The 26,534-nt window shown below is 47.7% G+C and overlaps 1 protein-coding gene across 2 annotated transcripts; it reads right to left on the minus strand.

Moving 5' to 3' along the window:
- Nucleotides 1–7,776: 7,776 nt before the first annotated feature.
- Nucleotides 7,777–26,305, minus strand: LOC140106005 (struthiocalcin-2-like). 2 transcript variants are annotated; one of them, XM_072130148.1, is made up of 6 exons: nucleotides 26,078–26,305; nucleotides 21,993–22,061; nucleotides 21,680–21,915; nucleotides 13,433–13,570; nucleotides 11,535–11,643; nucleotides 7,777–7,949 (listed from the first exon to the last, which is right to left on the minus strand). In XM_072130148.1, the coding sequence occupies exons 1-6, from the start codon at nucleotides 26,265–26,267 to the stop codon at nucleotides 7,873–7,875; spliced, it is 819 nt and encodes a 272-aa protein (XP_071986249.1). In that variant the 5' UTR covers nucleotides 26,268–26,305; the 3' UTR covers nucleotides 7,777–7,872. The 2 variants fall into 2 exon arrangements, with proteins under 2 accessions (XP_071986249.1, XP_071986250.1); XM_072130149.1 differs by lacking the exon at nucleotides 26,078–26,305 and adding an exon at nucleotides 23,492–23,574.
- Nucleotides 26,306–26,534: the final 229 nt, after the last annotated feature.

A 26,534-nucleotide genomic window follows, 5' to 3' on the forward strand; every position in this document is an offset into this window, starting at 1 on the left:
GTGCATGTACTTGCCAATTCTGAGCAATTTGTAGTGAGACTTGCGACCGCTGTGTTCTGCGCTTAGTGGCGCACATATCCATAGCAAAGGCCGAAGTGGCAAAATTCAGTAGGGGTTGGATTTCTATTAGGCAATAACTCAGTGTCATCTCATCTGGCATAGTAGTGTGCTTCCTTTGATACTTGGCTAGAAAATAGCCATAGGAGAATACAAACAGCTTCTTGAAGCCTACAGTAGCGTTCTATATATTTGATTTCTGGTTGATCTGCTGGTGGCTGTAGTTTCTGCAGTGCATGTACTTGCCAATTCTGAGCAATTTGTAGTGAGACTTGCGACCGCTGTGTTCTGCGCTTAGTGGCGCACATATCCATAGCAAAGGCCGAAGTGGCAAAATTCAGTAGGGGTTGGATTTCTATTAGGCAATAACTCAGTGTCATCTCATCTGGCATAGTAGTGTGCTTCCTTTGATACTTGGCTAGAAAATAGCCATAGGAGAATACAAACAGCTTCTTGAAGCCTACAGTAGCGTTCTATATATTTGATTTCTGGTTGATCTGCTGGTGGCTGTAGTTTCTGCAGTGCATGTACTTGCCAATTCTGAGCAATTTGTAGTGAGACTTGCGACCGCTGTGTTCTGCGCTTAGTGGCGCACATATCCATAGCAAAGGCCGAAGTGGGAAAATTCAGTAGGGGTTGGATTTCTATTAGGCAATAACTCAGTGTCATCTCATCTGGCATAGTAGTGTGCTTCCTTTGATACTTGGCTAGAAAATAGCCATAGGAGAATACAAACAGCTTCTTGAAGCCTACAGTAGCGTTCTATATATTTGATTTCTGGTTGATCTGCTGGTGGCTGTAGTTTCTGCAGTGCATGTACTTGCCAATTCTGAGCAATTTGTAGTGAGACTTGCGACCGCTGTGTTCTGCGCTTAGTGGCGCACATATCCATAGCAAAGGCCGAAGTGGCAAAATTCAGTAGGGGTTGGATTTCTATTAGGCACTAACTCAGTGTCATCTCATCTGGCATAGTAGTGTTCTTCCTTTGATACTTGGCTAGAAAATAGCCATAGCAATAGGATAGGATTGTTTGGTTTTAAAAACTCAAAAAAAAACAAAAAACACAAAAAAAAAAAAAAAAACACAAAAAAACACAAAAAAAACCAAAAAGAAGTAAAAAAAAAAAAAAAGTTATAACTCTCATTTTAAAAATGTTTAACCCGAGGGCTAGGGGTAGAGGACGAGGGCGGGGACGTGGGCGTCCAACTACTGCAGGGGTCAGAGGCCGTGGTCCTGGGCGGGGTGAGACACCACCTGCTGATGAGGGAGCAGGGGAACGCCGCAGAGCTACACTCCCTAGGTTCATGTCTGAAGTTACTGGGACTCGTGGTAGAGCACTGTTGAGGCCAGAACAGTGCGAACAGGTGATGTCGTGGATTGCTGACAATGCTTCGAGCAATTTGTCCACCACCAGTCAGTCTTCCACGCAGTCCACCCATGTCACCGAAATCCCCACTCCTCCAGCTCCTGCACCTCAGCCTCCTCCCCCCCAGTCTGCCCCCTCCCAGGAAAATTTGGCATTTGAACCGGCATACTCTGAGGAACTGTTTTCTGGACCCTTCCCACAGTCACAAACCACTTGTCCGGTTGCTGCTGAGCAATTTTCCGATGCCCAGGTTTTCCACCAGTCACAGTCTGTGGGTGATGATGACCTTCTTGACGTAGTGGAAGTGTGTAAAGAGGTGTCCGACGATGAGGAGACACGGTTGTCAGACAGTGGGGAAGTTGTTGTCAGGGCAGGAAGTCCGAGGGGGGAGCAGACTGAGGGATCGGAGGATGATGAGGTGACAGACCCAAGCTGGGTTGAGAGGCCGGGTGAACACAGTGCTTCTGAGACGGAGGAGAGTCCTCGACCTGAACAGGTTGGAAGAGGCAGTGGTGGGGCCAGACGGAGAGGCAGGGCCAGAGCTGGTGCATCAGCGCCACTGTCAACTAGTGAAGCTCCCGTGGTGAGGGCTCTTGCGGCGAGGGCTAGATCTTCAGAAGTGTGGAGGTTCTTTAAGGAAACACCGGATGACCGACGGACTGTGGTGTGCAACATTTGCCAAACCAGGCTCAGCAGGGGTTCCACCACTACTAGCTTAACTACCACCAGTATGCGCAGGCATATGAATGCTAAGCACCCCACTCAGTGGCAACAAGCCCGTTCACCTCCGGCCGTGCACACCACTGCTCCTTCCCCTGTGTCAGCTGCTAGTCAGCCCCCTGCCCAGGACCCTGGCACAAAAACCCCATCGTCGCCTCCACGATCCTCCACAGCATCCACCAGCGTTCAGCTCTCCATACCCCAGACGCTGGAGCGGAAACGCAAATATAGTGCAACCCACCCGCACGCCCAAGCCCTTAATGTGCACATCTCCAGATTGCTTAGCCTGGAGATGCTGCCCTATAGGCTAGTAGAGACCGAGGCCTTTCGCAACCTCATGGCGGCGGCCGCCCCTCGGTATTCGGTCCCCAGCCGCCACTACTTTTCCCGATGTGCCGTCCCAGCCCTGCACCAGCACGTGTCAGACAACATCATCCGTGCCCTGACCAACGCCGTTTCTGACAAGGTCCACCTGACCACGGACACGTGGACGAGTGCTGCCGGGCAGGGCCACTATATATCGCTGACGGCACATTGGGTTAACTTGGTGGAGGCTGGGACCGAGTCTGACCCTGGGGCTGCTCATATACTGCCGACGCCGAGGATTGCGGGGCCTACCTCGGTCCAGGTGTTTCAGGCCTACTATGCCTCCTCCTCCTCCCACCCCTCCTCCACCTCCTGCTCCGAACTACCATCCGTGGGCACGGCGCCATCAGTCGGTAGCTCTAGGCACAGCAGCAGTGCCGTCGCTAAGCGACAGCAGGCGGTGCTCAAACTGCTGAGCCTAGGCGACAAAAGGCACACCGCCCAAGAGCTATTACAGGGCATCACGGCGCAGACTGATCTGTGGCTGGCACCGCTGAACCTCAAGCCGGGAATGGTTGTGTGTGACAACGGCCGTAACCTGGTGGCGGCTCTGCAACTCGGCAGACTGACACATGTGCCATGCCTGGCCCATGTGTTAAATCTGATAGTGCAGCGTTTCCTCAAGACATACCCCAATCTGTCTGATTTGCTCATGAAGGTGCGCCGCATCTGTGCGCATTTCAGGAAGTCCAGCCCAGATGCTGCCACTCTCAGGGCAGCGGAGCGCCGCCTCCAACTGCCCGCTCACCGACTGTTGTGCGACGTGCCCACGAGGTGGAATTCAACACTGACCATGTTATCCAGAGTTTACCAGCAGCGCAGAGCGATTGTAGACTGCCAGATGTCAACTTCCACCAGAACTGGTAGTCAGGTCAGTCAGCTTCCTCAAGTCTACAATGAGGAGTGGACGTGGATGTCTGATATCTGTCAGGTGCTGAGTAACTTTGAGGAGTCAACACAGATGGTCAGTGGCGATGCCGCCATCATCAGCCTCACCATCCCGCTGCTTGGCCTGTTGAAAAACTCTCTGGTCAGCATGAAGTCGGAAGCTTTGCGCTCGTCACAAGAGACGGGGGAAGAATATTCCCTTGTTGATAGCCAAAGCACCCTGAGGTCTGTTTCTCAGCGCATATCGGAGGAGGTGGAGGTGGAGGAGGATGAGGAGGAAGAGGAGGAGAATGTTGGCGAGACACAAGAGGGGACCATTGTTGAGTCCTTCACTGTTCAGCGTGTATGGGCAGAAGAAGAGGAGTTGGAGGAGTTGGAGGAGGAGGAAATGGACAGTCAGGCCAGTGAGGGGAGTGAATTCTTACGCGTTGGTACTCTGGCGCATATGGCAGATTTCATGCTAGGCTGCCTATCCCGTGACCCTCGCGTTCAAAGAATTTATTCCAGCACCGATTACTGGGTGTTCACTCTCCTGGACCCACGGTACAAGCAAAATCTTCCCACTCTCATCCCTGGAGAGGAAAGGAGTGTGAGAATGCATGAATACCAGCAGGCCCTGGTGCACAAGCTGAAACAGTATTTCCCTTCTGACAGCGCTAGCGGCAGAGTGCGTAGTTCTGCGGGACAAGTAGCGAGGGAGAGTAGGCGAGCAGGCAGCTTGTCCAGCACTGGCAAGGGTACGCTTTACAAGGCTTTTGCCAGCTTTATGTCACCCCAGCAAGACACTGTCACCTGTCCCCAGTCTCGGCAGAGTAGGGCTGATCTTTACAGAAAGATGGTGAGGGAGTACGTAGCTGACCATACCATCGTCCTAAATGATCACACAGCTCCCTACAACTACTGGGTTTCAAAGCTGGACATGTGGCACGAACTGGCGCTGTACGCCTTGGAGGTTCTTGCCTGCCCTGCCGCTAGCGTCTTGTCCGAGCGGGTTTTCAGTGCAGCTGGTGGCATCATCACCGATAAGCGTACACGCCTGTCGACTGACAGCGCTGACAGGCTGACGCTTATTAAAATGAATAAAGGCTGGATTTCTCAGAATTTCCAATCTCCACCAGGTGAAGGAAGCTCAACCTGAATAATTGATCCACTCCTCCTCCTCATTTTCCTCCTTCTCCTCCTCTTTGTACAGTAAAGCAGAGGAAAATGGCTATTTTTTGACAGGGCCCACTGGCTCTTGCTATAGTACTTCATGCATTTAATTTTTCTGGAGGGCCACCTACCCGGTCCTCTGTTTGAAACAATTTTTGTGAGTGCCACATACAGGCACTCAATCTATTCCATTTTTCTGGAGGGCCACCTACCCGGTCCTCTGTTTTAAAAAATTTTTGGGACTGCCACATACAGGCACTCAATCTATTCCATTTTTCTGGAGGGCCACCTACCTGCTCCTCTGGTTTGAAACATTTTTGGGACTGCCACATACAGGCACTCAATCTATTCCATTTTACTGCAGGGCCACCTACCTGCTCCTCTGGTTTGAACAATTTTTGGGACTGCCACATACAGGCACTCAATCTATTCCATTTTACTGGAGGGCCACCTACCTGCTCCTCTGGTTTGAAACATTTTTGGGACTGCCACATACAGGCACTCAATCTATTCCATTTTACTGCAGGGCCACCTACCTGCTCCTCTGGTTTGAACAATTTTTGGGACTGCCACATACAGGCACTCAATCTATTCCATTTTACTGGAGGGCCACCTACCTGCTCCTCTGGTTTGAAACATTTTTGGGACTGCCACATACAGGCACTCAATCTATTCCATTTTACTGCAGGGCCACCTACCTGCTCCTCTGGTTTGAACAATTTTTGGGACTGCCACATACAGGCACTCAATCTATTCCATTTTACTGGAGGGCCACCTACCTGCTCCTCTGGTTTGAAGAATTTTTGGGACTGCCACATACAGGCACTCAATCTATTCCATTTTACTGGAGGGCCACCTACCTGCTCCTCTGGTTTGAAACATTTTTGGGACTGCCACATACAGGCACTCAATCTATCCCATTTTACTGGAGGGCCACCTACCTGCTCCTCTGGTTTGAAAAATGTTTGGGACTGCCACATACAGGCACTATCCAAATTAAATTGTCTCCATAGCAGCCTCCACACGTTGTCTCCATTGCTACCTCCAAAAGTCGTCCATATAGCTGCCTCCATACATCGTCCCTTTATCAAACGAGGTGTGTCAGGCAGAAATTTGGGTTGTTTTCATGGATTCCACATCAAAGTTGTTAACTTTGTCGCCACCCTGCTGTGTTATCCACAAAATATACTGGCAAACTTTTACCATTTAGGGATATTATTTCAGCGCTTCTTGCGCATCTGTTTACATTCCCCTCACCCGGCATATCCTAAACTTATAAGAACGCTACTACACTTGATCTTATACAAAAGGTTCTTAGAAGTGCTGTTTGGGGAGTAGCCTAGAGACAGGGGCTTGGATTGGCGAAAGCTCGCCTGGCAGCGGAACGCCAGCTCCATGCGCATCATGCGCTTCTTGCGCATCTGTTTACATTCCCCTCACCCGCCATATCCCAAACTTATAAGAACGCTACTACACTTAACTTGGTGCAGGCTGGGACCGAGTCTGACCCTGGGGCTGGTCATATACTGCCGACGCAGAGAATTGCGGGGCCTACCTCGGTCCAGGTCTCAAAGGCCTACTATACCTCCTCCCACCCCTCCTCCACCTCCTCCTCCTCCGAATTACCATCCGTGGGCATGGCGCCATCAGTCGGTAGCTCTAGGCACAGCAGCAGTGCCGTCGCTAAGCGACAGCAGGCGGTGCTGAAACTGCTGAGCCTAGGCGATAAAAGGCACACCGCCCAAGAGCTATTACAGGGCATTCCACATCAAAGTTGTTAACTTTGTCGCCACCCTGCTGTGTAATCCACAAAATATACTTGCAAACTTTTACCATTTAGGGATATTATTTCAGCGCTTCTTGCGCATCTGTTTACATTCCCCTCACCCGCCATATCCTAAACTTATAAGAACGCTACTACACTTGATCTTATACAAAAGGTTCTTAGAAGTGCTGTTTGGGGAGTAGCCTATAGACAGGGGCTTGGATTGGCGAAAGCTCGCCTGGCAGCGGAGCGCCAGCTCCATGCCAAGATCCAACTAACATAGTTTTAACTGCAGCACCTTTAATCTACTACTAGTTCACTGCCTCCATACATGGTCCCCTTATCAAACGAGCTGTGTCAGGCAGAATTTTGGGTTGTTTTCATGGCTTCCATGTTAACTTTGTCGCCACCCTGCTGTGTAATCCACAAAATATACTGGCAAACTTTTATCATGTACCGATATTATTTGAGCACTTCTTGCTCACCTCCTTTGGTTCCTCTCTGCCACCCATTGGTTTGAAGCCTGAGTCCATTTAGGGTATGTCGCCATGCCACTCTCTAGCCTGCTGCCGCTGCCTCTGCATGCCGTCCCCTATAGTGTCAGGGTCAATTATTGGATGTTTTAGATGCTATCTAGCTTCATTCTGTCACTCTGTCATGGCCATGCTGTTGCCCATAATTTTGGCATAATGGTGCGATTAGGCAGCCTCAGAGGCATCCATGCATGCTGCCCCTGCTGTTTCCTGTCCATTTCCGTGGTGTTTCCATCCTTTTCTGAGGTTCCCAGGTGTTTGGCCAAGCTTCCCTGTGCAGAGCCTTGGTCCCCTTGAAAAATGCTCGAGTCTCCCATTGACTTCAATGGGGTTCGTTATTCGAGACGAGCACTCGAGCATCGGGAAAAGTTCGTCTCGAATAACGAGTACCCGAGCATTTTAGTGTTCGCTCATCTCTAGTGAAGATCCTTCTCAGTATAAAATTTGGTGGGCGGTTTGGATGTCCATGGGATCCGTAGACATGGGTCCTGGGTAAACCACCTGTATTATAACTGATAGTTGTCAACAAAAGCGGCTTCCCATGGAGGGAAGGGATGGGGGGCATCATGTTGTCAGGGCATAATTGGTGGCACCATGGTCAGTTTTATCCGTACTTGTGCCTATAGACGCCCCTGCAGGAAGGAGGTTGGAAATTTACAGATAATTAATAATGTTATGTATGAATATAATCACTAGGGGAGCAGGGTGCAGTAGGAATGACAGGAGGACACATGGGGAAGATCGGGCAGATGATATTAGTGAAAAGTTCTACAATAAGTACGAGTAGCTGCGATCATGGAAATGGTGTAGAACTTGTACGAAAATTAGACATTATTTACATAAAACGCTAAAACCCCCTCGGAGTGTGGTCCCCTGGATGGGCAGCCCTGAAGAAGCCCATGGTGATACAGACAGTCTAGTGTCCAGAGAAGAGTTTAGCAAGGAGACATTTATTAGTACAGCCCTAAGGCTGGTGACTTGATTTGGGATGAGGCCACATTTGCCCCATGAGCTCTGGAGACCGCTCACACTTGTCTTGGCTTGTAGGTGCAGATGAAGTGGAGACGCTCCACACAGTTTAATTGGTCCCAGAAGTTTCCAACTGCAGAGAGAAAAAAAAAATTTGTTTTGAGAATTTCAAGATGTTTTTGTGATTTTTTTTTTTTTTGTGTGAAATTCCAGATGAATATCCTATAATTCCCATCAATGTCTGTGCCCGTCTCAAACTCAGTCATTAGTAAAAATGCAGTGTGGGGCAAAGGCAAAAAATTTTGATCTTTTGTTAAAGAGAACCCGTCATGCAAAATAACCCCCCTAAACTAAATATATTTTCATAAACTGCCATTAGAGAGCATTGCCTCTATCCCTTTATTGTCCCTCTACATGCCTGTAAACCTGAGCAATGAGGTCCTAAAGCTGTATGCAAATGACCTGTGAAATGTCCAATGAGTCATTAGCATATTCAAGCTGTCCAGCTTATTCATGAGTGGGAGGCACAGCCACACCCCCAGTGCATGACTGACAGCTGCTCCATGTAATGGCTGCTCCATGTGCTTGCTGGTGGCCACGCCCCCTGCAGCCTCTGTGTGCATGTGTATGTGAAAGATACAACAGCTCCAGGCTGCAGCCATGTTATAGCAGAACATGTCAGGTACTTGTGTAGCTGATGTCTGTGTCTCTGTGTATTAGGAGGATGCAGCATGTCAGCAGATAAAGCACACACACCAGCAATGCTTTACTATACATTACACACAGACATGAGCAGGGGGAGGAGAGGGGAGGGGGAACAGGGGTGACATCACTGCCTCTGACCATGTGACCAGCCTCATTTACATAATAAAGAATAGATGATTTTATAATGATTAATGTATGAAATAACTAGATAAAGGCTGGGATGGGATCCTTGTGAGCTGCTCCAACAGGTAGAGGTGACAGGACAAGTGGCACAGACCTGATGACAGGTGTGCTTTAAAATTTAGGTTTATCTAGAAACTTGTGAGTTTTTGATAGATATATTTATGTCAAGACAAACAGGAAGTTTTACCATGGGGGGCAGGTTACGGGCGGCTAATTACCCAGCACAGAACGTTATGGGGCACATTTATCTTAGTCCGATGTGCACTTTTTAGTTGTATTTTAGTGACTTTTTGGGTGGATTTTGGGTCTTTGGATGATTTTTTTGCGCCTTTTTCTAGCAGTGCGTGTAGCAGTTTCCTGATTTTCTCCTAATTTGTCTTTGTATTTGCATCCAGATATTTGCGCCTTAATTAACACTGATTTGCGCCTAAAATAAGTGTGCAAAAACACGCCAGTCCCAACCAGCAATGGTAAAGCAATGGTAGAAGTTACGCTTTTTTTTTAAACCCCTTCCCACCGCAGCCCTTTTTCTTTTTTGCGTTTTTATTTTTCACTCCCCAGCTACAAAAATCTATAACTTTTTTTATTTTTCCATGTACAGAGCGGTGTGATGGCTTGTTTCTGCGTTACAAATTGCACTTCATAGTGACGGTATTTAATATTCCATGTACTGGGAAGCTGGAAAAAAAAAATCCAATTTCTTGTGGGCTTGTGTTTTACGGCTTTCACTGTGCGCCTCAAATGACAGGTCTACTTTATTCTTTGGGTCGGTACGATTACGGGGATAGCACATTTGTATAGGTTTTATAATGTTTTCATAATGTTTTATTTCTCCTGTACAAAAAAACCCTGTATTTTGCCATATTCTGGCGCTAATAACTTTTTCATACTTTGGTGCACGGAGCTGCGGGTGGTGCCTTTTTTTTTGGACTTTTGGTGACGTTTTCAATGCTAACATTTTTAGGACTGTGCGACCTTTTGATCACTTTTTATTTAATTTTTTTATGTTTTTTTAATTTTGGGGGCTATTTTCCGTTACAGGGTTAAATGCAGTGAAAAAAACATTTTTATATTGAGGGCCCCGTATAAAGCGCTAGCGGCCTACAGCAGTGCTGACTAAATATCAGAATGCTTGGTGGCAAATGGTAGCAAGGGCTAAATATTCTAATCAATGGTGGCCTAGAGTAGTAAGGGCTAAATATAAGCTTCCCTGGTGGTCTAGAGTAGTAAGGGCTAAATATAAGCTTCCTTGGTGGTCTAGAGTAGTAAGGGCTAAATATAAGCTTCCCTGGTGGTCTAGAGTAGTAAGGGCTAAATATAAGCTTCCCTGGTGGTCTAGAGTAGTAAGGGCTAAGTATAAGCTTCCCTGGTGGTCTAGAGTAGTAAAGGCTAAGTATAAGCTTCCCAGGTGGTCTAGAGTAGTAAGGGCTAAATATAAGCTTCCCTGGTGGTCTAGAGTAGTAAGGGCTAAATATAAGCTTCCTTGGTGGTCTAGAGTAGTAAGGGCTAAGTATAAGCTTCCCTGGTGGTCTAGAGTAGTAAAGGCTAAGTATAAGCTTCCCTGGTGGTCTAGAGTAGTAAGGGCTAAATATAAGCTTCCTTGATGGTCTAGAGTAGTAAGGGCTAAATATAAGCTTCCCTGGTGGTCTAGAGTAGTAAGGGCTAAATATAAGCTTCCCTGGTGGTCTAGAGTAGTAAGGGCTAAGTATAAGCTTCCCTGGTGGTCTAGAGTAGTAAAGGCTAAGTATAAGCTTCCCAGGTGGTCTAGAGTAGTAAGGGCTAAATATAAGCTTCCCTGGTGGTCTAGAGTAGTAAGGGCTAAATATAAGCTTCCCTGGTGGTCTAGAGTAGTAAGGGCTAAATATAAGCTTCCCTGGTGGTCTAGAGTAGTAAGGGCTAAATATAAGCTTCCCTGGTGGTCTAGAGTAGTAAGGGCTAAATATAAGCTTCCTTGGTGGTCTAGAGTAGTAAGGGCTAAGTATAAGCTTCCCTGGTGGTCTAGAGTAGTAAAGGCTAAGTATAAGCTTCCCTGGTGGTCTAGAGTAGTAAGGGCTAAATATAAGCTTCCCTGGTGGTCTAGAGTAGTAAGGGCTAAATATAAGCTTCCCTGGTGGTCTAGAGTAGTAAGGGCTAAGTATAAGCTTCCCTGGTGGTCTAGAGTAGTAAGGGCTAAATGTAAGCTTCCCTGGTGGTCTAGAGTAGTAAGGGCTAAATATAAGCTTCCCTGGTGGTCTAGAGTAGTAAGGGCTAAATATAAGCTTCCCTGGTGGTCTAGAGTAGTAAGGGCTAAATATAAGCTTCCCTGGTGGTCTAGAGTAGTAAGGGCTAAATATAAGCTTCCCTGGTGGTCTAGAGTAGTAAGGGCTAAATATAAGCTTCCCTGGTGGTCTAGGGCAGTAAGAGTTTGATGAAACCCATCCTTGATGGTCTGTGATGTAAGAATTGTTACTGGTCTACAGCAATAAGGACTAAATGTAAGCATCCCTAGTGGCCTACAGCAGTAATACCTTCATGTCAGCATCCCTGGTGGTGTAGGGCAGTAAGGGCTTAATGTAAGAATCCCTGATAGTCTACAGCAGTGAGGGCTTCATGTCAGCATCTCTGGTGGTCTGGGATAGTAAGGGTTACATGTGAACAATCCTGGTGGCCTAGGGCTAAAAGTGAGGATCCCTTGTGGTCAAGGGCTATGGGGTAGTTAATGGCAGGAATCCTGGAGGTCTAGGGAAGGAAGTTTTTTTACCATAAGCATCTGTGATCATGGATTTATCCCGGTACAGGCCTCAGCAGACCACCCTAACACCCCCACATTTCCCATAAGACAGTCAGTCACCTCCAAAGCTCAGGCTTAGGCATTTCTTGGTTCCGAAAATATTCAGTATATTGCCTTTAGGGAAGTTCAGAAACTGGAATGGCGATCCATCGAGCCAGGCATTGGATCCCTAAGGAGAGAGAATACAGAATAACAGAATTGTAACCATTAAGTGCTGCTTTATGTTACAAACTCCACCCCCCTGGTGGGCCCAGAATCCACCCTGATACCGGACCCACCCCAGAAATACTGGACCCATCCCAGAAATACCGGACCCACCCCAGAAATACCGGGCCCACCCCAGAAATACCGGGCCCACCCCAGAAATACCGGACCCACCCTAGAGGTACAGGGGAAGACAACACAATTTTAAGGTTAATAGTTTCATAGTTTTTGAAAACATTTGGGCTCCAATAATAAGTTTACCTAGCGGGCCCCTATTCTTCAGAGACCATGTCACTTGCCATAAGGTCACCTCCTCCCCCTGCCCAGGATTTTGCTGTTTTTGTGAGTGCAGACTGAGCTGCTGAGCCTGAATGTCCTGCTCTGCTCTGCTGAATCTGTGGCCTTTGCATTTTGAGCTCATGTTTGAACAGAGTTTTTTTTGTATTAAAGACCTAACGCTCTGTTCTTGCATTTCACATCTTGTAGTTTTTGTTTTTTTTTGTCCTTTAGCAAGTAAAATCAGCGATGACCCCTGTGAGTCATTTTTGAAGATTTCCGCCTCTAGTAGTGATCCATGGCTGCTGCCGCCATCGGGTGCCCCCTCCGGCGTCTGCCTGGGGATCTATTACTTCAGACACCGGGAGTGTCCCAGGAGGGTCCCTTCTCCACGCTGCGGCCTCCCCCTCTTCTTGCATCTCCTTCCTGGTGGACGAGACCGGTCCCTATGGACCCTGTGACATATCTTAGCGCTAGACCGCACTCCAGTCCATGGGAATCCGGCTGCCCCCGCACTCACAGAAGGCCGCCCTCTAGAAGCCTCTGGTGGCCGCACTCCAGAAGAATCTGGTCATTTCTCTGCATAAATGTGCAAGTAACCACTCCTCATTTGCTACCTTGTAAGGGAACCCCCTTACCAGTGGTGTAACTAGAAGCTGATGGGCCCCAGTGCAAAGTCTGTGCCAGGCCCCGACTATAATGTATGGTTTATAGTAACAGTCTTCTCATATGGGAAAGTGACATCATAAGGGCCCCCTAAACCTCTTGGGCCCAGGTGCGACCGCAACCTCTGCACCCCCTCAAGTTACTCCCCCACCCCTTACCATTAAAGGAAACCTACCACTTGTAGTGGCAGGTTTCCGATGGAAATACCGGGCACCAGCTCAGGGTGAGCTGGTGCCGGAGCTTATTTTAGTTAGTGTTTTAAACCGCGGTATCGCGGTTTAAAACACTTTTTAAACGTTATAGCCGGCGCAGGCAGGTACGCGCTCGGCGCTTACCGTGCACGCGGCTCTCATTCACTTCCTATGTAGCCGCGTGCACGGTAAGCGCCGAGCGCGTACCTGCCTGCGCCGGCTATAACGTTTAAAAAGTGTTTTAAACCGCGATACCGCGGTTTAAAACACTAACTAAAATAAGCTCCGGCACCAGCTCACCCTGAGCTCACCCTGAGCTGGTGCCCGGTATTGCCATCGGAAACCTGCCACTACAAGTGGTAGGTTTCCTTTAAGCATGACCTTCAGGAAGCCTAATAACATGTGGTGCCTCACTACACAATCCTCTGGTGGTATTACTCTGTAACCCTATGGAGGTCTCACGCGATAAGACCCCCTCTTCCCAATGCTCTGATGGTCTCACTACATAATTCTTTGGTGGTTTCCTTCTATAAACCTCTGATTGTCTCGTTCCATAAACAAACCCTCTTAAACCCGGACATTACATCCCAAGAAGCGAGTCTTGTCTCAGATGTCACTTACCCTTTGTGTGCTGCCCCCGGTCCAGAGCTTCTTACCGAGATATCCCTTGGAACGAGCCAAAGCCATGAGGAAGCCATTGTGCTCCTCGCTCGTGACACTTGCTAGATGAGCGCGACTGAAGCGGGACTGGCAATGTTTCTGTCATGTACGGAAGGGAGAGGGGTGAGTGATCCACACAAAAGAATCAATGACTATTAGCAAAATAAATGATTATCATAATATAATAATAATGTAATTATGATGTACCCTTACAAAGGGTAAAATTTATGTACGGTGCTACCACCAGGATGAAGGATTGTAAACCAAGCATGGACATACTGTGTGTGCCCCCTCTAGCAGGATCTGCTTTTCTTTAACCTTCTTATGCCCTGGTTTTTACAAGTGAGACACAGGGGCTCCCGGCTCCATGGGTGGTAATGGATCCTGGAGCCCCTTAATTTAATTAGCATAGTTTTGAAATCCTTTTTTTCTTAAAAACAAGGGCATAAGGAGCTAAAAGAAAAGCAGATGCTGCTCTCATATCCCTTGTCATGTGATGTCACAGGTGCACAGCTCGTTATATCCCTGGTCATGTGATGTCACACAGGTGCACTGCTCGTTATATCCCTTGTCATGTGATGTCACAGGTGCACAGCTCGTTATATCCCTGGTCATGTGATGTCACACAGGTGCACTGCTCGTTATATCCCTGGTCATGTGATGTCACACAGGTGCATGGCTCGTTATATCCCTTGTCATGTGATGTCACAGGTGCACAGCTCGTTATATCCCTGGTCATGTGATGTCACACTGGTGCACAGCTCGTTATATCCCTGGTCATGTGATGTCACATAGGTGCACTGCTCGTTATATCCCCGGTCATGTGATGTCACACAGGTGCACAGCTCGTTATATCCCCAGTCATGTGATGTTACACAGGTGCACAGCTCGTTATATCCCTGGTCATGTGATGTCACACTGGTGCACAGCTCGTTATATCCCTGGTCATGTGATGTCACATAGGTGCACTGCTCGTTATATCCCCGGTCATGTGATGTCACACAGGTGCACAGCTCGTTATATCCCCAGTCATGTGATGTTACACAGGTGCACTGCTCGTTATATCCCCGGTCATGTGATGTCACACAGGTGCACAGCTTGTTATATCCCTGATGATATGATGTTACACAGGTGCACGGCTCGTTATATCCCTGGTCATGTAATGTCACACAGGGGCACAGCTCGTTATATCCCTGGTCATGTGATGTCACACAGGGACACAGCTCGTTATATGACTGGTCATGTAATGTCACACAGGTGCACGGCTTGTTATATCCCTGGCCATGTAATGTCACACAGGTGCACGGCTTGTTATATCCATGGCCATGTGATATCACACAGGTGCGTGGCTTGTTATATCCCTGGTCATGTAATGTCACACAGGTGCACGGCTCGTTATATCACTGGTCATGTGATGTCACACAGGTGCACTGCTCGTTATATCCCCAGTCATGTGATGTTACACAGGTGCACTGCTCGTTATATCCCTTATCATGTGATGTCACACAAGTGCACAGCTCGTTATATCCCCAGTCATGTGATGTTACACAGGTGCACTGCTCGTTATATCCCCGGTCATGTGATGTCACACAGGTGCACAGCTTGTTATATCCCTGATGATATGATGTTACACAGGTGCACGGCTCGTTATATCCCTGGTCATGTAATGTCACACAGGTGCACGGCTCGTTATATCCCCAGTCATGTGATGTTACACAGGTGCACTGCTCGTTATATCCCCGATCATGTGATGTCACACAGGTGCACAGCTCGTTATATCCCTGATGATATGATGTTACGCAGGTGCACGGCTCGTTATATCCCTGGTCATGTAATGTCACACAGGGGCACAGCTCGTTATATCCCTGGTCATGTGATGTCACACAGGGACACAGCTCGTTATATCACTGGTCATGTGATGTCACACAGGTGCACTGCTCGTTATATCCCTTATCATGTGATGTCACACAGGTGCATGGCTCGTTATATCCCTGGTCATGTGATGTCACACAGGTGCATGGCTCGTTATATCTCTGGTCATGTGATGTCACACAGGTGCATGGCTCGTTATATCTCTGGTCATGTGATGTCACACAGGTGCACAGCTCGTTATATCCCTGGTCATGTGATGTCACACAGGTGCACGGCTCATTATATGGCCCAGCTCTGATGACTCTTTCTGATAATAACGGCTCATGCACTAGAAATTCTTGAGCATAATGGAAAATTATATAACTTTTTATTCCACAAACAACAATAACAATTATTTGCTGAAAATAGACAACTCCTTTAAAATATCTATGTCCATCATCTCTAGCCCCAAATAATGACTGTGATGCCCGGAGCGACAGGGCACAGCTCGACTTTTATTTTCTCTTGCAGCTGCACTGTGATTGGCTGCCATAAGCTTTGGAGTTTCCCTTTTATTACCATATAATTAAACCCTACCCTGAGTGCGTGACATCAACTTGTGGTCAATTCGCTATTTAGTGGCATATTCACCACAGAGTCACATCCAGATGCCACGATTTTGGGAACATTGGAGCAAAACTGCATTTTTTGACCATTTCCTAACAATCGCAGTATCTGAATGTACCCTGAGTTACAGCGAACCAGCGCCACGACTGTTCACAGGTTGTGGCTGGTGCTGCAGTTTAGCTTTGTTGAAGTGCATTGGGTGAGCTACGGGGGCGTAACTTCAGGGGGTGCAATCGCAACTGGGCCCAGGAGGTTTAGGGGGCCCTTATGGTGTCACTTTCCCATATGAGAAGACTATTACTATAAACCATACATTATAGTCGGGGCCCGGCACAGACTTTGCACTGGGGCCCATCAGCTTCTAGTTACACCACTGATGAGCCACGATACAAGCCACAACCTGTGGACACGGAGGAAACCTATGCAAACACAGAGAGAACATACAAACTCTCTGCAGATGTTGACCTGGGTAAGACGTAAACCCAGGACCCCGGCGCTGCAACTGTATGTCTGTATATGGTATTGTATCTAAGTGTGTATTTGCTGTATGTGTTTGAATATGATGTGTAAATACTCTATATGTGTGTGCATATGAGAGGTGTATGCTGCATGGATGTATATGGTACTGTATGTATGTGTGTATATACTGTATGTATGTGTGTATATGTGGTGTGTATATACTGTATGTATGTGTGTATATGTGGTGTGTATAAACTGTATGTATGTGTGTATATGTGGTGTGTATAAACTGTATGTATGTGTGTATATGTAGTGTGTATATGTGGTGTGTATATACTGTATGTATGTGTGTATATGTGGTGTGTATATACTGTATGTATGTGTGTATATGTGGTGTGTATAAACTGTATGTATGTGTGTATATGTGGTGTGTATATACTGTATGTATGTGTGTATATGTGGTGTCTATATACTGTATGTATGTGTGTATATGTGGTGTCTATATACTGTATGTATGTGTGTATATGTGGTGTGTATATACTGTATGTATGTGTGTATATGTGGTGTGTATATACTGTATGTATGTGTGTATATGTGGTGTGTATATACTGTATGTATGTGTGTATATGTGGTGTGTATAAACTGTATGTATGTGTGTATATGTGGTGTGTATATGTGGTGTGTATATACTGTATGTGTATGTATAAGTAAATAAATGTGTGTATATATGAGTGTATTAATGTGTTTGATTGTAACACACATGTGTCAGTATATAAATGTGTTTTTAAGGGGGGCCCTATTCAGAAGTCTCCTGTGGGCCCTACCGTTCCTAGTTACGCCTCTGGTTCAGGACCCGTTTTATCTCCGCACACATCAAGCCTTCTGCTATACCAACAATGGAAACCCTCCCTGAGATAACAGAGAGAAGTCGCAGATGAGGCACAGATAAGCCCTTGTACGTGGGTTTCTACCACCTAGAAGGTACACACAAGTATTTGCAGGAGAAGTCACCAGATAATCTATGTTGACTCATGGTGAGACCTTAAAGAGGACCTTTCACCGCCCCCTACAGGAGCCCAAATCCTTTAAAATGTGTCGCTGATCCCGGAGCTGTTGGAATCAGTGATATTATTTTCATCATCATGTATACTAATGAAGCTCTCTACTGTCAGGTGGGAAGTCCTGGACTTAAGAACCGCCCAGCTGACAGTTGAGAGCATCAGGGCTGGTGTCAGCACTGAACATACCTGGGCAAGTGCCAGGGCCCAGAGCTGCTGGGGGGGCCCACATAAGGTTGTACATAATGGGGCTCCGTCAGATTTCGGATTTGTGCCGAATTGCCCCGGGTTTCGGTGCACGCGATCGGATTGTGCCGCATCTGCGCCGGCTTGCATGCAACGGAAATCGGGGGCGTGGCCATCGGAAAACCTGACGGATTCGGAAAAAAAGGGGAATTTTTAAAAAAAAATGCTGTCGCCTGACACGCACTTACATGCACCAGGAAGAAGATGGTGAACTCCGGACGACCTTGGCGCAGCAGCGACACCTGGTGGATATCGGGCGCACGACCTTAGTGAATCCCGGCAGAACGCGAATCCGTGACGGACAGGGAGTGAGGGGGCTTATATAAAATAATTATGAGGGGACTGTTTGGGATGATAAACTAGAGAATATTTTAGGGAACAGGAGACTGTTTTAGTTTCTGAATTTTTTAGTTTACTGCAAAGGGGCCCACTGAGGCTCTGTCGCCCAGGGGCCTGCTGAAACCTGGAGCCGACCCTGGAGAGCATCATTGGCATATTAGTTGCTGAAACTTATGGCACCAATTTCTCAGGAAACGAAAAAGGGCTAGAAAATAATTCCAACAACCACGGAATTAGTGGACAGGCCCCAACTAATGGACGCACAGACATGGAGTTGGTGGAGATTATCTTTAAAGATGGCTAAGACTAGTTTTGGAATATGACGGAAATAGATTTAGGGTCTTGTTGAGTGATGATCTACTCGTAGAGGAGAACACACAGAAGGGGATCCAAAATTTAACACAGAATAAAGTCTTAATAAAGTGGTGGTCGTGTCAAAGAGGAGATCTTGCTAGACAAAATGGGGCACGTTTACTTACCCGGTCCTGTTGCGATCCATGAGGTGCTTTGTCCGACGAGGATGAAGACCGGCGCGATTCACTAAGATTGTGCCCCCGATATCCTGCATGTGTCGCTTCCCCGCTCAGGTCCCTGGAGTTCACCTTCTTCTTCCTGGTGCATGTAAGTGCATTGTCCGTGTATAATGCCCTGTGCGGGGAGTCACTAAGATCCTGCGCCCGATATCCTGCATGTGTCACTTCCCCGCTCAGGTCCCCGGAGTTCACCTTCTTCTTCCTGGTGCATGTAAGTGCATTGTCCGTGTATAATGCGCTGTGCGGGGAGTCACTAAGATCCTGCGCCCTGATATCCTGCATGTGTCGCTTCCCCGCTCAGGTCCCCGGAGTTCACCTTCTTCTTCCTGGTGCATGTAAGTGCATTGTCCATGTATAATGCGCTGTGCGGGGAGTCACTAAGATTGTGCCCCCGATATCCTGCATGTGTCGCTTCCCCGCTCAGGTCCCTGGAGTTCACCTTCTTCTTCCTGGTGCATGTAAGTGCATTGTCCGTGTATAATGCTCTGTGCGGGGAGTCACTAAGATCCTGCGCCCGATATCCTGCATGTGTCACTTCCCCGGTCAGGTCCCTGGAGTTCACCTTCTTCTTCCTGGTGCATGTAAGTGCATTGTCCGTGTATAATGTGCTGTGCGGGGAGTCACTAAGATCATGCGCCCGATATCCTGCATGTGTCGCTTCCCCGCTCAGGTCCCTGGAGTTCACCTTCTTCTTCCTGGTGCATGTAAGTGCATTGTCCGTGTATAATGTGCTGTGCGGGGAGTCACTAAGATCGTGTGCCCGATATCCTGCATGTGTCGCTTCCCCGCTTAGGTCCCTGGAGTTCACCTTCTTCTTCCTGGTGCATGTAAGTGCATTGTCCGTGTATAATGCGCTGTGCGGGGAGTCACTAAGATCGTGCGCCTGATATCCTGCATGTGTCGCTTCCCCGCTCAGGTCCCTGGAGTTCACCTTCTTCTTCCTGGTGCATGTAAGTGCATTGTCCGTGTATAATGCGCTGTGCGGGGAGTCACTAAGATCGTGCGCCCGATATCCTGCATGTGTCGCTTCCCCGCTCAGGTCCCTGGAGTTCACCTTCTTCTTCCTGGTGCATGTAAGTGCATTGTCCGTGTATAATGCGCTGTGCGGGGAGTCACTAAGATCGTGCGCCCGATATCTTGCATGTGTCGCTTCCCCACAATTTGAATTTTAAATTCCGCGCTCAGTCTGAATCACGCCCCCTGATTTGTGTCGCATGAAAGTCGGCGCAATTGCGCCAAAATCCGATCACATGTGTCAAAAACCCCTGTTAAATGCGCCGCAAAACGGAAATAGTCGGGAAAGCTGATGGAAATGCGGTCCGCGGACCGTTAGTAAATATGCCCCAATGTCTATGGACAGAAATGTCAACAGCAGAGCCCCCCTTTAATGAAATTGTCACAGCTGGGTCCTCCTTTACAGCAATGTCCACAGCAGTGCCCCCCTTTAATTAAATGGGCACACCTGGACCCCCATTTAATGAATGTTCACAGCAGAGTCCCCTTTACTGAAGTGGCCACAGCAGGGTCCCCCTTTAATGAAATGCCTCCAACAGAGCCCCCCCCTTTACAGAAATGTCCACAGCAATGTCCATAGCAGAACCCCCATTTAATGAAATGTCCACAGCAGGGTCCCCCATTAATGAAAAAGCCAGAGCAGACCCCCTTTACAGAAATTTCCACATCAGAGCCCCCTTTTACAGAAATGTCCACAGCAGAGCCCCTTTACTGAAATTGCCACAGCGGGGTCCCCCTTTAATAAAATGTCCACAGAAGAACCCCCCTTTACAGAAATGTCCACAGCAATGTCCACAACAGAGTCCCCCTTTAATGAAATGTCCACAGCAGAGCCCCTCTTTAATGAAATGTCCACAGCAGAGCCCCCCTTTAATTAAATGGCCACAGCAGAGCCCCTTTACTGAAATTGCCACAGCGGGGTCCCCCTTTAATAAAATGTCCACAGCAGAGCCCCCATTTACAGAAATGTCCACAGCAATGTCCACAACAGAGCCCCCCTTTAATGAAATGTCCACAGAAATGTCCACAGCAGAGCCCTCCTTTATAGAAATGTCCACAGCAGAGCATTCCTTTACAGAAATGTCCACAGCAGGGTCCCCCTTTAATGAAATGTCCAAAGCAGGGTCCCCCATTAATGATCAGAGCAAAGCCCCCCTTTACAAAATTTCCACAGCAGTGCCCCCTTAAATGTAGTGGCCAGAGCAGGGTCCTTCTTTACAGGAACGCCCACAGTAGAGCCCCCATTTACAGAAATGCTCACAGCAATGTCCACAGCAGAACCCCCCTTTAATGAAATGTCCACAGCAGAGCCCCACTCTAATGTCATGTTCACAGCAGGGAACCCCCTTTACAAAAATGTCCACATTGAGACTCCTTGAAAAAAAAACATATTAGTAACACGTCTTGCCCACTACAATCTGAGATGTACCTGTGATTCAACAATCTGATATGGATTATATATCCTATGGATGAATCATAAATATACATATATATAAACCTCCTTAACATGTGAGACAACAGCCTTCAGTTGCGTTTTCCCATCTGGACATTTACATTTAATTTAATTCATTTGCCTTATGTAAACATTTCTTCTATTGGATGTTATTAAAAAAAATGTTCCTGTGTGAAGATAATTTCTCATAAATGTAGTCATGTTGTCCCTTAGAAATGAGATATCTTTCTTGGATATGACCACCTCACATTCTGGCAGCAGTGGCCAGACATGTGCTATTGAGTCCTGCCTGACCTCCTGGATTCAGCGATCATTACCACAGGACGACTGCGGGACCTGCAGTAACTCCCGGACATTTCATATACAAAACCTTTTGTTTTTTTGTTCAATCCCTCCAGCAGAGGTGGTCGTATCCAAGGACATAGTCTTGTTTCTGAGGGACCATATGACCCATTATCTTCACACAGGTAAATTTTTTTTAATAACATATAATTGAAGAAATGTTTATATATGACAGATTAATGAAACAGAATGTGAGTGCCCAGACGAGAGGAGAATACCCTTTAAGGAACCTGTATTCTCGCACCACACTGGTAATGGTAGACCATTAGCACTGATCTGTTCTTACCTCCGCGTCCTGCCAGCTAAGTTCCCAAGCCACATACAGATGACAATAACCGTGGTAGGAGACCCATCCGTCCATACACGGCCCTTGGCAGAAGTATTTTGGGTTCAGATAATCTGGTCCTGATAATTCACTTTGTTCCCCACTGTGCCCATGGTGCTCATGTGCAGAGCCGATACCAATGTTCAGGAATGGAAGTTGGATTTCAGAAGAATCTTTATTCTTCCCAAATATCAACCCTATGAAGGTACGGGGGGGTTAGTGGCCTTATACGGATTTCTATATTGACTAGGATTTAGGATTAATCACAAGTTACCTAGAGATCCCTGAAGAAACAGCAGAGACAGCAACAAAGGTAAAGACTTCAGGCCCCACATTGTTTGTCCTGTAAAAAAAAATGAAGCAGATCAGTATATGGTACAAACATAGTCCCGAATATAGTCCCAAATATAGTCCCATACATAGTCCCATACATAGTCCCATACATAGTCCCATACAAACAGACACCAGCTCAAGCAGAACATTGGAGGTCCACCATCTAGTGCCCTCTGAATGATGCTGCCTTATTATTTAGTTTGTCTTCCAGATCCAGTCATTTTGTAGAACTTACTGTATTTGGCACTAGATCAGTGATGGCGAACCTATGACACACGTAGTCATGTTCGCTGACACGCTGGTCGTGGCTGTGTGGCCGGTCGCCGTTGTCTGTGGGCGGTCGGCTGTGAAGGTGGGCGAGCGGGCAGGTGGGCGGGCACTCGGTGATACGGCGCTGCTTCTGTCCTCCCATCCTGCTCTGCGGAGGCCACGCACTCCGCACGTCAGAGCGTGGAGACAGAGCAGCCCCGGCAACCTGTGCTGTGCCTGGGTATATACTGGGGGGCCCTATGACAATATTGGGGAGGGGGGAGGCCCTGTGACTATACTGGGGGGCCCTATGACAATATTGGGGAGGGGGGAGGCCCTGTGACTATACTGGGGGGGGGGCCCTATGACAATATTGGGGAGGGGGAGGCCCTGTGACTGTACTGGGGGGCCCTATGACAATATTGGGGAGGGGGAGGCCCTGTGACTATACTGGGGGGGGCCCTATGACAATATTGGGGAGGGGGAGGCCCTGTGACTATACTGGGGGGCCCTATGACAATATTGGGGAGGGGGGGCTGTCGCTGGACTGCCACAGGTTCGCCATCACTGGAAGAATTCCCCCTCCCCCTCACTTATCTTAGTTCATGGCATCCCACACAAGTTACATAACAGCAAGACCAACAAAAGAAACCAACTGACAGATTAACAAAGAAGTCACTAAGCAGGGAAGTTAAATAATTATACATATAACAAAATTAGGGTTTTTTTCTAAAGGTGACACACCACCCGAGTTCTGCTGGGTTTTTTTGGCGAATTTTGACACACCAAGCTCAAAAGGTTGCCCATCGCTGCACTGGAGGTTAGACTGGGTGCTCCTATGACTGCTGCCCAATATGTCATCTGGAATCTTCTGATTGATGAATTGAGATTAGGATCCAGTAGAAAGAGGACCACCCGTCCTCCACAAATTGTGATCAAATATAACATTAATCAAACTTTGGACACCTTGGTTATGAGGAAGAAAACCTTTGTGTAATATCTAATATGACATCCTACTGGCTAGATCTCCATGTGGGACCAGGTGGGACCCCCATCTATTAGCTAGAACGGCTCCATCTGCTGTCAGGATCCACCTCGAGATGATCATCAGGTCAGAAAGGTGAATTGACAGTGAAACCTCCTTTGATAAGAAATGAACACAAGCACAGGGTGCGCGGAGCAGCCACCTACCTGGACGTCTGGTTCTTCTGCTTTCTGGCTCCCAGAGCGTGTAGATACTTTATATATCTCAGGAAGTGTGTCAAGGTCCAATAAAATATTAGCAATGAGGATCATTTTATTTGTCTTGTTATATAGAATAAGTTAGCGGCCGCCGTTTCACACGCCCAAAGAGCAAACACAACCCCGTGATAAATCACCCTTCACCAGGAGAGGCGGAGGGGTCAGGGAGAGATTCCACCTTACCCATCCTGCAAATAAAAGAGGAATGTGAATGTCCTATAAACAACTGTATCTTACTAGGGGAAAGTGGCCCAGGAGTGATTATTCCATCTACACCTCTTATAAAGGGCCCTTCTCCATGACGTACCACGTAAACCACTGCCACCACCTTATCTGACACAAAAACATCTTCTTAAAGATCTCGGGGTATAATGCATGGACATCAAAGTCTCTCTGCTCCACAATGTATCATCTGTAGAGCTCAACAGAGAATGTGCCCGCTGGTTCCTCAATGTCTATAACCTTTGTAGTGTCCCTCAGGTGATCCATCATGTGGTAGATCCCTCAGGTGATCCATCATGTGGTAGATCCCTCAGGTGATCCATCATGAACGTAGTCATCTTCATTGGAGGGGAGTCCATTATCAAAAACTTTTAAAGGATTCAACAGCTCCACAAACCTCTTGGGTAAATTCCTCTGCTTCCAGTAAGTTCCCTTTAAACCAACCAAGTTATAATAATAATGATGTCTCCTTCTCGGAAGTCCAGCTCCTACAGGAAGGTCACTTATTGCTTATTCCTCGCCAATGGCATAAAAAGGGGAGTCCTACGGTCGCATTTTGGCAAAGCTGATAGTTCCTGGATGGCGGAAAAACTGCATAAGAGAGGGAGGAACCCTCATGTGATGTAACCCAACAATTTCTACCCGACTACAAGACAATGGGGCAGATTTACTCACCCGGTCCAGTCGCGATCCAGTGGCGGGTACTCCAACGCTGATTCAAGCCCGGCCGGGTAGTGCACCCGATGTCCACTTGGTGTCGCTGCTGCGCTGAAGTCCACTAGAGTTCACTGGAGTTCACCTTCTATTTCTTGGTGCAGGTTAGTGCGTGTCAAGCGACACATTTTTTTTTTAAATTCCGCGGTTTTTCCGAATCCGTCAGGTTTTCCGACGGCTACGCCCCTCGATGCCAGTGTGCCACAATCTGATCGCGTGCGGTCAATTTGGGGCAATTCGGTGCAAAACAGTAATTTTCGGGAAACGCCAAATAGCGATTTGGGACCTTAGTAAATGACCCCCAATGATCCCTCTAACACAACCAGATCCTCTGATGCAAGAATTGGAAAACAAAAAGACACAAGTTTCCATTAAAATTGGATTAGAGGATGCTGGCCGGGTCAGAGGAGAAAAGCGCAGGCCGGGCCGGACGAGAGGCAGCTGGCCAGGTCAGAAGAGAGGCGCGCTGGCCGGGATGGAGGAGAAGCACGGGATGCGCTATGCCACATGTTAGGTGGGCAGGGTGGGGTGGTCCTCATGTGAAGTGGGCAGGGCAGGCCGGTCAAGCTCCTTCAGTAGCAGTCAGGGGAGGTCAAGGGACGGGCCAGGAGTGGATGGGATCATACTTTGCCCCCGGGCCCGTTTACACTGTCCACATGGATCATGGAATCCATGAGATGCTGTTTTGTCTCTTTGGTCATGAAGCTCCAGACCAGCTGAGAGCCGACCCTACATCAGCTTCTGTAGCTGCGCTCTGCCAAGTCTATCAGTTCTACAGAGCAGCCACGTGGTCCTCTCCATCCTCACCTATAGATCTCTGCAGGATGGACTTCTCTGCCTCCTAAGCCTTCAGCCTTCAGCAAGGTGACTAAGATCCCTCCCCATAAGACCCCCCCATAAGATCCCTCCCCATAAGACCCCCCCATAAGATCCCTCCCCATAAGATCCCTCCCCATAAGATCCCTCCCCATAAGATCCCTCCCCATAAGATCCCTCCCCATAAGATCCCTCCCCATAAGATCCCCATAAGATCCCTCCCCATAAGATCCCTCCCCATAAGATCCCTCCCCCATAAGATCCCTCCCCCATAAGATCCCTCCCCCATAAGATCCCTCCCCATAAGACCCCCCCCCTTAAGACCCCCTCCCCCATAAGATCCCTCCCCATAAGACCCCCCCATAAGACCCCCCCATAAGATCCCTCCCCATAAGACCCCCCTCCATAAGACCCCCCCATAAGACCTCCCCCATAAGACCTCCCCCATAAGATCCCTCCCCATAAAAACCCCCCATAAGATCCCCCCAATAAGATCCCCCCCATAACGTTATTGCTATATACCATACAAGGGTTGGGTGTGTGCTCCGGCCTTATATAGGGGGAGTCAGCCAAGACACTAATTGTTAATTGTCTACTACTGCTTGTTACCTGTTCTCTTCTGAGTTTTGGTAAGCAAATTTCTTCCATACACACATAGTATATACACATCAAATTGGAACACCTATTATACAGAACATACACATTATATACTTATAGTATATATACATCATATAATAAGATATATACTCACCATATACACACATACATGCAGTATAAACTCACCATATACACACATAGGAGCGCATGCACCACACGCTGATGCTATATGACCCCATCCCAGCCCTTCGGTAGTTGCCGGATCTATCAGGAGGCCCCATCCTCCCGATAAATCCAGGCGGTTGGCAGCGCAGTGATGTGCTCTGCCGCCTGGGTTCTCCTGCGACAGGTCTGACCTGGTGTAGAATTGCGCCATTGCATCAGATGCAGGTGTTGCGTTGGAGATATAGAGGGGCTTAGAGCAGAAATACACATCCTAACATTGACGTCTCTATTACTATCCTGCAATGCCCAGGTTAAGCCCACCACATAGTTTCAGCCCTTTCCCCCTCATTTATCTCTGTATAAATAAAGATATGGAAAGGTAGATAAATGGATAGATAGAAATAGTAACAGACATAGTCAATATTGCAGAGGGCTTATGACATCACAGACCCAGCAGAAATAAACGAGGTGCTTGGTG

Source organism: Engystomops pustulosus, chromosome 11, assembly GCF_040894005.1.
Source record: "Engystomops pustulosus chromosome 11, aEngPut4.maternal, whole genome shotgun sequence".
In the NCBI taxonomy this organism is placed as follows: Eukaryota; Metazoa; Chordata; class Amphibia; order Anura; family Leptodactylidae; genus Engystomops; species Engystomops pustulosus.